General features: G+C 41.5%; 1 protein-coding gene across 10 annotated transcripts in view; it reads left to right on the top strand.

Annotated features, from left to right (window-relative positions):
* RPS6KA2 (ribosomal protein S6 kinase A2) overlaps positions 1-8,447 on the top strand; it is a 309,958-nt gene extending 301,511 nt beyond the window's left edge. For all 10 annotated transcript variants that reach the window (XM_065057598.1, XM_065057605.1, XM_065057603.1 and 7 more), the window contains 4 exons: positions 1,834-1,910; positions 4,417-4,534; positions 5,689-5,826; positions 6,232-8,447. In XM_065057598.1, coding sequence (XP_064913670.1) covers positions 1,834-1,910; positions 4,417-4,534; positions 5,689-5,826; positions 6,232-6,357 — 459 coding nt within the window. In that variant the 3' untranslated portion in view covers positions 6,358-8,447. The remainder of the gene's footprint in view (positions 1-1,833; positions 1,911-4,416; positions 4,535-5,688; positions 5,827-6,231) is intronic.
* Positions 8,448-12,668: the final 4,221 nt, after the last annotated feature.

The raw sequence follows: 12,668 nt of genomic DNA, 5'->3' as shown, positions 1-12,668 counted from the left end.
ACAGTTGCACAGACCTGCTGGAGACACTTAAAAATAGCAGCAAAACTAACTGATAACTCTCACTACATCCTGTTGTTATCTGAGGGGTGAAGTTGCTGTCCGTAAACGGTAATTGCCAGTGAAACGTTCCCTGGACACTGGCACAGAGTGAATGTCCCTGTTACCTACCAGCGTTCTTGCAAACTGAATGACAGCACACAGCGACACCTGCCCATCGTTTTCTGCTCCACCAAATATCATCACCGCCCCATTTGCCTTGGACTTGATTGTCCTTGGTTATTGGAGAAAGACAGTAATGTCAGTAAAAAATGTAACCGTTTAAAAAGCAGCAAGAACGGCCACACCAAGAGATAAATGTTGAGTATTCAGTCTCACAGATGAAGCAAGAAGCAACTGAGTTTGTCAAATAGCAAAGAAGGTTTTCCTATAAAAACTAACGTTGAGGGGGAATGAATGCAGGAGCTAAAGAAAGAGAAACAATTAAAACAGCCAGAGAGTGTATATATGATGTGCAGGAGAGAAAGACATAAGCAGGATTTTACCAGCTTTGTCAAGAAGAGGAAATGTGGCTTTTTCTTCACTTGTTTTTTTTCCAGGTAGCAAATGTTCGCTCAGCAGCACACCTGGCAGATGGTTGCTTTACCACTCACCATTTGTAAAATCTGTTGAGGCAACATTTTCTGAAACTGTTTTTTCCTAGCAGTGCTTGATCTTTTCTGTGTCAAACTTCAGTTAGCTGTAATCGCTCCCAGGTAATAAGGCTGCAGGTCAGGGAAAAACTTACTGAATATGTACATTCCTTTTTTATGTGCTTCGCAAAAAATTAATGTATCTACTGATCCATCAGAAGGGAACAAAACTCTCCTTGTGTGTCAGAACTGAATAAACAGAAGGGTAGTTTCCTTTTATGAGCAAGTGAGAGATCTGAAGGTGGTCCTTGAGCCTTTCTGAGCAAACAGAAACAAAGTTTTTCCCCTAATTTCAGCAATGCTACCTCAGTAGGTGACTTCACTTTCACTTGGACCTTCACTGACTCAAATAGGCATTTCTTCTGGTACACACTATCATAAGTGAAATCCAGATTTTATCCTTACTGCTATAACTCGCCATCCTGTACCAACATTGAACATACAGGTTGGATCTCTCCTGAATACCATGGGTCTTGTTTTCCCCACAGGGAAAAGAGATCAAGTTTTAGCCTATTATATGCTAAGTCCAGCCTAAATGTGGCCCCTTTTCTTAATACACAAGTAAGATAAGAATAAGCTTTTTACCTTTCTTTGCCGTTCTCATGCTTCTTTACTAGTCTGACATAAGATATGCATTAGTGTGCATCCATTTGTTGTATCAAATCCAAACTGATCTCAGACATTCTTACCGCTGTCACTCAGCTCTACGCTTATTGCATCCACAGTGCCCTTGGTAAACTTTATGTTAGGAGGATATGTTTCAAAGTATTAACTAGCTTTTTTTAAGAAAGATTTTTAAATGCTAAGATAAGCAGAGGAGATTGTTCTGCTATGCTGTGTTTTAGAAAGTCAGAGAGCTTCCCAGAGCCTCCAACAAACTGCACATATCTCTGTCACTGTGGAGGTGACACCCCTGCTGGGCTTGAACACTAACCAGCTCATTCCAGCCTGGGCCTTCACCTCACTCCATCCACTAATGAACATTTTGCTTCTGAAGCAGCCACCTGTTCAAACCAGATGTGCTGTTAATCCATGGAAATGTCAGCAGATATAACCATTAACCAGTGCTTTTTGAAGATCAGAAGCTAAAAATTCAGGAATACAGATTAACATTTCTTTTTGTCTCTTTCTTTCCTTCACATAGGTCCTTAAACGCCAAGGTTACGATGCAGCCTGTGACATCTGGAGCTTGGGGATCCTCCTGTACACCATGCTGGCAGGGTGAGTGCAGAGGCTTTTGGAGAGCAGCGGTCCCCAGTGGGCTCAGCACTTCAGCGCTGATTGAACCAGAAAGGAGTCGCAGACAGACAGCAAACTGTCCGGCCTCCTTTGAGAAATGCACTCAGTTGTATGAGGCAAGAAAATAGATGCCAAGACTTAGAATTAGAATGTGTTTTTCCAGAATGCATAAGTATCTTCAACATTGTGCAGGTTGTTTACATTTTTAACAGCCTGTGCCCAGAAGCATGCACTGAGACCTAAACTCCTAAAGGGCTCGCTCACCACTTAAACAGCACGGAAGTTTTATACTAGGAGAGAAACGTAGCAGTATGAAGAGTCATAGCATGTTCACCTTATCCATAAGAGGATGTTCATTCATTTCTATTAATACATGTATTCTCTTCAGCTTCATTCTTCTTCCACTGTTGTTACCAAGGTATCTGATCACCTTCAAAGGCTAAAAAAAAAAATAATAAAACACAGTTTTCAGATGCTATTTGAAAAATATGCTGAAGAAAGGACAGAAAGTATAACAAATTAACAGAGCAGCAAGAACAGCAACAGGAAGCAGGACCTTTTGGGGGTTACTTGGCAAAAATACCCCTAACAACCTGTTGACCAAAGTGAAATGTGGACACAAGACCCAGAAAAAAAGACAGATTGAAATAAGCAGTAAAGGACAGGAATAAAATATTTGGGGGTGAACGGGAAACACAGTGTGTAAACCCAATTTGGAGTTATCAGGCCCCTGAGTTTCATTTCTTCAGGTACAGTATATGCACATTTATTGTACCTAAGTTCAGCTTGAAACTTTTCAGTGACCTCTTATAACTCTTTAGTCTGCTTCATTATCATTCAGCTGTGGCAAGAAGCTTGGATTCATTCCTACATTTATACAGAAAACAAAGAGTTGGACCCTACCTTTTGTGTCTCTTGCCTTGTGGATTGTAGAAAAGTTGCCAGGAGTTTCTATTCCATCTATTTTGTTCCTGAGTACAATTGCATTCACCATGAGCTGAAATATATTGTGACATTCAGGGGCAGTTTTCCAGGCTGCTAGGATCTCTAAAAATCTGTTTCTGTTTGGCTAATGCCACAGATTTGCAGTGATACACAGCCAGAATCAGTACAATAAAAACCAACACATTACTCACAATCCCATTTGTTTAGCTGCTTATATTTACAATGCGTCTTTTTTAAATGTGGAAAAATATATACTTGAATCTGAAATACATATTGCACAGCTTAGTGGATGTTCAATTTGCCAACAGGTGCTATTAACTTGCATCTCACTTTTTTTCTGCACTTGCGAGAGAAAATAAGAGTAATGCAAACAGTTGAGAAGTGCTGACTTTTTAGGCGCCATCACTGCGTTTAGGGATGGTCTTGTTTTTTTTCTCATAAGAGGAGAGTTAGTATGAACTGATCAGTATTTGCAACCAGGATTTTATTCTCCTTCAATCATTCCTGTGAGCAGAGAGCGCCCAGACACTCCGGACTAGAGCACAATCCTGAGATCCTATTCATGCAGGTAGTGACAGAATTTGGAGCTTTAGCCAGTCGTTAACTCTTAGTGCATCCCTCTTTCTAGCTATAGATTGCAATAATATTATGTATCTTTTTGGGCTGAACTTCTGTGAAATCTGACATGTTTTTGAAAATTAGAAAATACAGTGTGAAGAATTGAATGTGCTATTAGAAACCAGGTGGGATAGGAAGCTGTGGCCAAGCCAACTGTCTAGTGATCTAAAAACCACCCTGGCAAGCTTTCAGAAGAGAAAAGACAGATGGAAGGAAAAGAATAAAAATCCCAGATACCCCCTTCTTCTAAACCTACACAGCTGTTCAAGATTACAGAGCAGAATTTGGCCGAGTAGATTTCAGTTAGCCTCAAAAATCTTGTCACTTGGCATTTTATGAAGACAAAAAGTATGTCTTCTGCATGTGACACTGATTTTGTAAAGCTGGGTGCGTGTTACTAGTAATTTCTGGCTGACTAGATCAGGAAGTAACCTGTTGCAAATCATTTATTTTGCCCAACAGACTTGCACATTATGGTTAAGAAAGCATTGCAAAATAGGTTATAAACAGTTCTTTTTTGTTTTCTTTTTTTCTTTTCTCCTTCAGTTCCTAATTTTCCTCCTTTATTATTTTAATCCTTTCTTGGCATTACATTATCAAGGTATTACTATTGGCAATAAAGCAGAGGTAAAATAATTAAAGAGGTAAAAACCTGTCAATTTTTTAAAAATAATATATTTTTCCTGGAAAAAGAACAGAACAAAATTAAAAAAAAAAAAAAAAAGGTAAGGAATCAGTCTTTTCCTCTGCAGAACAACTTAATATGAGGAACCACCAAACTGTAAAGTTTGAGAGAAAATGAAGCAGCGATGTCTGTGGTCCAATCTGGAACCAAACCCCTGTTGTAGTTGGTAGCAGTTAGCACTAGATCCTAGAAACATATAGTTGCAAATTACACTGTATTTTTTTCTCTTTCTTTAAATAGGTTCACTCCTTTTGCAAATGGACCAGATGACACCCCGGAGGAGATTCTAGCCAGGATTGGCAGTGGCAAATATGCACTTACAGGAGGAAACTGGGATTCAGTATCTGATACTGCAAAGGTCAGTGAATGCTTTCTCAGACTTTTTCTTGTTCTCTGAAATGAGCTTGCAGTCTGCAGTTGTAACAAACCTAAGAGGGAGATAGTCAGAAGGGTTATTTCTCAGTTCCTTATGAAGTAAAAGCTTGCTTCTTTATGTTTCTACCACTCTGCACAAAATAGTGTATTAGGAATTTTGGTATTTTATTTCATTAATCTAGGGCATAATATAGCACCATCAATTCCGAATCCTCCTAGCACTAAAATACCACAGAACTTTTTTGGTGTAACAGAACTTTTAAAAGAAGTGTGGGGTAGTCAATGCCACAAATTCATGGTCTATATGCAAATCACCTTTCTGCTCTTTAGAGTAAAAGAGGAGCAGGCAGTTTACAAACTAGCATTTTTAACTCCTGTACAGTTCACATTTTAGGCTGCCAATCTACCACAAAGCATGGAAACCCTAGGAGATAAAATTTAACTAGTGCTGAGACTTTTGGGCATGCAGCTGTGCCCTGGTCTGTGAGACAGGTAGGCAGGCAGGAAAGCTGGCAAGCTTCCAGTTGGCCTGGCATTAAGCAGAAACTTGGACAGGATTTAGAGATTCTTGCAAGAGATTTCAGTTTTAGCAACTGGTACTATACAATGGAAGAAAATTGTTATATCCCACCACAAAACTGCAAGCAATCCTGGTAACATATTCATCTTGCCACCAACATCTATGAACCTCACAATGAATTTTTTATCAGATGTTCAGTTTTGAAATTAAAACATTCAGACATGGTAGAACGGATCTCATTGCATTTTAATCAATGTTAGATCTCTCTTCTAAGGTTCTCTTGTAAGCATGCTTTGGAGTCAGTGAGGAAATGCCTCCAGATGGCATCCTCCCTAGGTGGAGTTTATCACCCCTACAAGGTCACCAGAATTAACAGTCAATAAACTGAATACTCTCCACGTTATCATTTGACTGGATTATCAGATGAGAGTTGAACATTACACTTGAAAATTTTGAAGATCAGACTTTACACTTTAACAATATGACACATATCTAAAGCACATCTTCGTCTTCCTTGGACATGCTGGTGATGACACCGCCACCAGGAAGACCTTAGCAAAGCCCATACTACTGTTAATTACTTTTTTCTTTTACTGTTTTCTTTCTTTTAAACCCAGGACATTGTGTCAAAGATGCTTCATGTAGACCCTCACCAGCGCCTCACAGCAGTCCAAGTCCTAAGACATCCATGGATAGTGAACAGGGAGTATCTGTCTCAAAACCAACTCATCAGACAGGACGTTCACCTGGTGAAGGTACATTCTACCCCCTCATCTCTTCCTTCCTTGCAGAATAAGCTGTCATTTGTGTGAATATTCTGGAAAGTGACAGAGAAGATGATTTGCCACGGAGGCCAAATCTAACATGCCACTGTATTAACAGTAGAGATTTTTGACCTATTACCTGCTCAATATATTTAACTTCCATCTGTATTGTAATGGCTTGGTGTGCACATACGGCTACCCACTGCTTTGAATCAGGAACACTCCAGCTGCCTGCCAGCCTAAACATTGTTATCATTTCCTGGAAATCATCCATATACATCCATTTTTTCAGAGGACTGAATAATGAAAGGGAAAAGCATCAAAGAACTGAATTTCAGCCCAGCAGTTCCTTTTTCTGAGAAAAATAATTATCTTTACTCTTTCTCCATTTTACAGGGTGCAATGGCAGCCACTTATTTTGCTTTAAACCGAGCACCTCAGGCACCAAGGCTGGAGCCTGTATTGTCCTCCAATCTGGCTCAGCGGCGAGGCATGAAGAGACTTACCTCTACCAGGTTGTAGCAGCACCCCCAAAAGGCCTCTTTGAAAACCCATAGTTTATTATTTGAGAGATTCATCTTTACTTGGCTAGCAGAACTTTTTTGGACCACTGCACATGAAATTGCCAGAACTAGCAAAAGCCCAGCATAAGGCAAAGTTCTTCTTTGTTCCATCATTTCTTTCACATTCCAGCCAGGGTCCTGAGTTTAACAACTTCACAAATATGTGCCAATTTTGCCAGTAGCTCCATTTCCTTACTGAGATAAAGCCAAATAAAGTAGGTGCGCTCCATCCTCCCCACCCTAGGAAATACTATTTTTGAGTCCTTAAGATGTTCCATGGGAACACTGTTTCATTTTGTTTCTCAAGAAAAGCACTTTTTGCTACGAAGAACTCAGTCAGGTTTGAATTTCAGCTGTTCCAGGATGTGGAACCAGGATTAAGCAGCTCGGCTGATAATCAGTAAACACCTACTGATCTCCACTCACCCCAGGAAGAGTGAAGGCTGCAGAGACAAATGAATAATACCTTACTTGAAGCATGTGCTATACAATATGAAGGAGAGATTGCTGATGGTGGTAGAAATACCTTCTGATTTCAAGAATGCTTTTGCACTTTGCCCCTGCCCTCTCTGAAATGAAGTCCGCACCACTCAAGGAGTGTGTGTCACCAGCCCTGACTTACTTGGAGGTCTCCAAGAGCAGAAAAGCTCTGAGAAACTCAGTGCTTTGAGGAGATTATTGGGTCTTACGAGACTGGGAAAGCATTTACATAAAACAGTGTGAGTAGGAGCCTGTGGACCAGGGGAAAAAGAGGTGTCTGGTCTCGGCCAGCAACCAGGAGGTCTTGGAAGACAAGGTGAGGGGGCTGGGGAACCAAGCAACAGCAGGGAATGGCATGGGCAACTTTGAAAACAGTAAGAAAAAAGACCCCTGGCAGCATGGTGGGGCGTACTGCTGAAGGGAACCAGTGTGCACATGCTTAGGGGGCAAACTGGGACTCTCTTCAGAAGCGAGGGACAGTCCCTTTTTGGTGGCTGGTACAGAACAGGGTGGGTGGGCGACTGGGCAGCCAAGGGGCTGGGTGGGTCAGTGCAGCTGTCCCCCCACGTCGTCACCAAATCTGCTCATGGAGCCTGGCTCTGGTGGGCCAGAGTGCCACCCTGGAGCAAGGCAGGCCACTCCAGTCATCGCTCCCTGCCCTTCCCTGGCTGCTCACCCCAATCTGCCTCAGTTACCGGTGTCTCATGTCCCTGCCTGGCTGTTCCGCTCTAGCAGAGCTAAACTCCCTGTGCCACGTGTGTACGGAGAGTACCCACTTCTGAAGAGTCCAGCTAACTCTGTTACAAGCTTTAATAATAATAAATTATCAGGAGAAACGGGAGGATGCTCTGCTTTTATATTTATATAAATATGTACATGTGTATTTATATACTTATAAAACAAAAGTTCTGTACCCTAATACCTGGATTTTCCTGGTTCAGGGATAAAAAACTTTCTTGAAATGGTCTCAGCAAAATGGACCTTTTTCTTATTCCCTGATCTCAAAAAAATGAGCAAGGTTTGTGGTGTCGGATGTGAACTATTTTTTTATTCTTTTTCTTACCCATCTTGTCTTACGGTGGTCAAAAGCTGATCAGGATTCTTCTTTGTACTGCTTTTATTAATTTTTCCAAGTAAGTTTTGTCACCTCACATGCTTTGTGGGAAAAGCTAATGTGCTATGTTGGCTTTTTTTCTGTTGTGATGGGAAAAAAAAAAAGGGCAAAATATGAACATGGAGCTTCATATGCTAGAGATGGTAATTTTTCTCTGCTGGGTAGTATGTGCATCTCAGTGCTGAACTGGAATTACGAGATCATTGCCTCAGAGTGTCCGAGGGAACAAGGAATTGTATTTGCTGTAGCAATATGCTTCCTAAAACTAGCTTTGTTCCAATGTTGACTGAAATTTGTTTGTTTGCATTAGCCTATTTTTAAATTTAAATTTATTCTTAATAATTTAAAGCTATATTTAATGTTCAGGTTTATGTGCTGTGCACAGAGGAGTGCTGCAAAGCAGCTCTCCTTGAAGCCCTTCTCTTTTCTAGAATAAACTATGCTGTGAAACTTCACACTGTGGCTGAGTTGGCTGAGACTGGTGTGTGCAAACACGCAGGTGTGTGTGTGTCTATGGTTATACACACAGCAGTCCTTATTCTTTCTACCGGCTAAGCTGTGCTCAGTGTCAGCTTTTTGCTGCCTTTACACTTTTCCTCTTGCTAGAAGTCAAGTCTCTTACATTTCTGTTAGCGGCACACTGCGAGGCGAGTCCACAGGCAGGGGATATCCTGGCTGATGCAGAAAAGCCCTGGCCAGGCCTTTATTACCCGGAGGTGACCTCTATCCTGGAAGAAGGCACGGTGAGTGCAAGGATGCTGAAGGGAGGGCTGGGTTTTCTGGGGTGCCAGCTGATTTATGCTGTTTCAACAAAATATATTTCTGCTGGTTGGTGTCCATGTATTGTATGCAGGCAGAGTGTTGTAAATATTATGTACAGGTTTTTTTCACCCCCTGAGATTTCCTAGTCATGTTTCATTGCTCGATTTGCGATCCCTGCACAGCCATTGGAATGTTTAATTCCCTCTTGATACACTTGATCTTAATTCTTTGAGCATTTTTTTCACCTGAACATTGTTGTAGGCCAAGCTTACAGGATGTTGCTCTACCCAAAGTTAAATGGTTTGAATCTCTTCCTGATGTAGTTCTTTCTAACTACCAGGTATCACCCTATTAACCTATTAACCATACAAAGTTTGGACCACATACAGAATGATACATGTTGATGGTCATCAATTACTTTATAAGCCTATAAATTATACATAATGGGGTTTGCTTATTAAGATTTTGTTGCTGGTGCATCCAGATGTATGCATGTGTGTGTATATGTAAATACATACACAAAAAATGTGCTGTCCCAGCTTATCCAAATGAGAACAGAAGTTTAGTCAGTGCTTGAGATGACAGAAGAGTTTTTTCTGTTGCATTGTTGAAAATCTGTCACTGAAAACAGTAGCAGTTACTCTGGATGTGGATGGGTGGCTGTGCCCATCCATGGAAGAAGCTGTCCTGTCTCGTCTCCACCTTTCCTAGCTGTGCATCCCCTTGCACCCCAAGGCAGATCAGCCCCCCTCTCCCCAGGCTTGCCATGGGAGGTGCTCTTGTGAGGGTTTTCTGACCTATTTCAGTCAAGCTGAAGCAAATTAAACCATTTCCACTGTCAGTCTTGCTGATCCAGCTTACTTGGACTGAAATACAAGAGCCTCCATCAGCAAATCCAAGGGACACATCCTGGCAGAAGGGAGGAATGCGCCACTGGCACTTGTTATTTCAGACTGATTGCACCCACTGCTTCCCCTGGACCAGCGGGATCCAGGTGAAGATGCACGGCTGTGGCCTAATTACTGCTACAGCTGCTTTTAAACCAGCATCTCCTTTCCAGACTCCTTGCTACAGTATAGCTCAGCAATAAGCATTTATTCTTTCTAGATGAAAACTTGACTGAAAAAGGCTTAGCCTCTCTCTTTCTCTCTTTTTAATCTTAAGGGACTTCTACTAAATGTCATGCTTTACTCCTGAAAGTCTAAAAATCACTTTGAATTAGATCATACCGTCTTGCAGCTTATTAGTCTGCAAAGTGACCTAGTGCCTTAGGCTATTACAAATAGTATAGTTACATTTCTGAACCATCAAGGTGCACAAAGCTATGACCATCCAAAGCACACTGAAGTGCATCTGTCACATACATAGTCAGCTCATCTGGAGAATCACTTCAAAAGCTGTCATTCAGTTCAGCAAGAGGGGAGTCTGCGCAGTAGGCAGGAGGCATCTCCCCACACTTCACAGATCTGGACCCCCTCTCTGTAGCTCAAGGATTTTGAAGAAGCAAAAATGGCCCTGATGAAGAATATCATGGGAAGAATTACCCCAGTTCCTACACAGCACCACAGCTTGTGTATATGGCAAAGGTGTGGGAGATGCTGCTCAGAGGGAGAGCTGACCCCAGGCCATAGTCCCCCATTATTTTTTACTTATTCCACATCTGTTTGATTTTTCTAAGCAAGTTTTAACAGCAGGTAGCATTTGTAAAGCCTGGCTTTTTCAGCAAACCACAAGTGACCCTCACAAACACTTTGTAATTAATCTCTACATCTCAAAAAAAAAAGTCTATCTGACAATAGATTCTGGTTTGCTTCTCCAGCAAATCACCTGCAGCAGCTCCCTGAGGTGGCCTCAGGTACTGGGGATAACCGAAACACAGAGAATGGGCAGAAGCACGTCTTGAGTAACATGACATTACATTGTGAAGTGATACTGTGTGCCACACTCTTACAAAGTACAAATTGTGTGTACTGGGACTCTTTTCAGCCAGATTTATGGTTGAATTGGTTTGGGGCTGAGTTTGAAAAAGACAATATATTTGTTGGCTCATAGGATAGATCAGACTCTATTAGAAATCAGCATGCAGATCTTTAAGTGACAGGCTTGTTTTGTCTGCGTAGTGCAATACTCTCTCTAACCACTTGTAGCCGGCTTGGGTACATCCAAATATATCTGAACCTTGGCTCAGTATAGCAATTGCTGTGTGTCTATATATGAAGTATGCCAGGGCTTGCATCACCGCCCGAGGCAGGAGTGCCACAGAGATTTCTTATGCCACCAGTCCACAGAGCTTATGCCAGAATATGCAAGTGCTGGTGCTAAAAAAGGCAGGCACTCACTTTCTCTTGACCTCAGATGCTCATCTGTCCTTTTGCACCTCCCTTATCCAGGTCACACGGGGCAAAGCAAATGTTTGTGCATCAGAACAAGTGGCTGGGGACAGCAGGAAGGCAACAGCATCTTTTTTGCCAGCAATGCTGTCAACACATTAGTGTGGCTACAACTTCATTGTCACCACTGTCCCTCTGTTTCTGAGTTATGCTGAGCTGAGCCCAGATGTGGCTCAGAGTCAGGACGATAAATGATGGGATGTTTGTACAGCAGCAGGTTACCGGTGCCAAGCTGTGCACACACTGGGGAAGAACAAGTCCAGGCTTCTGAAAATTTGCCACAAGTTCATATAAACTCCCTGTAACTAGAAGGTATAGGGCCACAGATTACATGCCATGGGGATATAATATTGACTCTGCATATTTTTGTCACCATTGAGTTTATAAAGAGAATAGAAAAAATCTTGGGGTTTGTTTTTAAATCACCAGATTTACAGAGGAAATTCCTAATTCTGTGGACTGCTACAGCTTTCTAGATTTCTAGTAAGAGTAGGGCAGACAAACATGGAAGATAAACTGGATTACCATAACAGAAAATGAGGTAACTTAGTTTTCACTGGAAAATTATTTTCAATCAGGTGTTTTGAAGCTCTGTGTTAAGACACGTGTAGCAAAAATGCCAAAGCAAATATTTAGAAGCAAGGTTATCTTGTTGAACATCTACAGATGGCGCCTTTAAACTAGAGCCACGTGAGCTCCAGTGTCACATATCTGAATCCCAAAAGACAGGCACACAGCACAAGTGGGCAAACCATCTCACCTTACATTAAAATTAAAAGGCCTAAAATAATGTTAATAAGGTTATTTAATATTTAATTTAAAAAAAAAATGTGCAAGCCCATTTTCTTTTCGTCTTTTGAAGTACACATCATAATCCCTTAGAAGTGTGTTATTACCTCCTAGCTGACCCTGCTCCTAAAACCCTGTATTGCCCCAAGACATCGCGGCTAAGCTGCTTCTGGTACCTCAGTTCTTCTGTGAGCACAGTCCCACACCTCCCATTCTGTGTGTCCCACAACAGACGCAAGCAACAATTGCGCATCCTCTCGTATTCTGAAAGTTAGCAAAAATTTGAGTGTTTAAACTCAGAAGATAAAGTGAAGTTAAAAGCAAAGTTCTCACTGCATACAGAACTAAAATGCTCAGTTTTTAGTTGAAGGGTGGATAGAAGCCCGTGCAGAACAAGAATGTTACAGAGCAAAGTAAGTTTGTTCGTAAGTGTTTTGAGCCTAAATGTTTCATTTCCGTGTGCAGCTAGGTGACAACACATGCACATCGGCCAGCTAACCAGGAACCTGAGCCTGCATGTCAGTACAGACTTGCACATGGACATGTTTTGCAGCCCAACGTTTAGAGTCTAAATTTAAGATTTTAGCCATTTGAATCAGCCTGTGTTGTGTAAACCATGATGTTCAGTGTTGAACTGTACAACCACTACTGCTTCCTTTGGTATATGTAGTTATGGAGTAAATTTGTTCTCCATTATGTCTCCTAAATGGATGTTATGGCCATAGTTTCAGAGAC

The sequence above is a fragment of the Columba livia genome, chromosome 3, assembly GCF_036013475.1.
Source record: "Columba livia isolate bColLiv1 breed racing homer chromosome 3, bColLiv1.pat.W.v2, whole genome shotgun sequence".
Classification (NCBI taxonomy): Eukaryota; Metazoa; Chordata; class Aves; order Columbiformes; family Columbidae; genus Columba; species Columba livia.
Note: the sequence above shows the minus strand (reverse complement) of the source record. Positions and strands in the feature narration are given on the sequence as shown.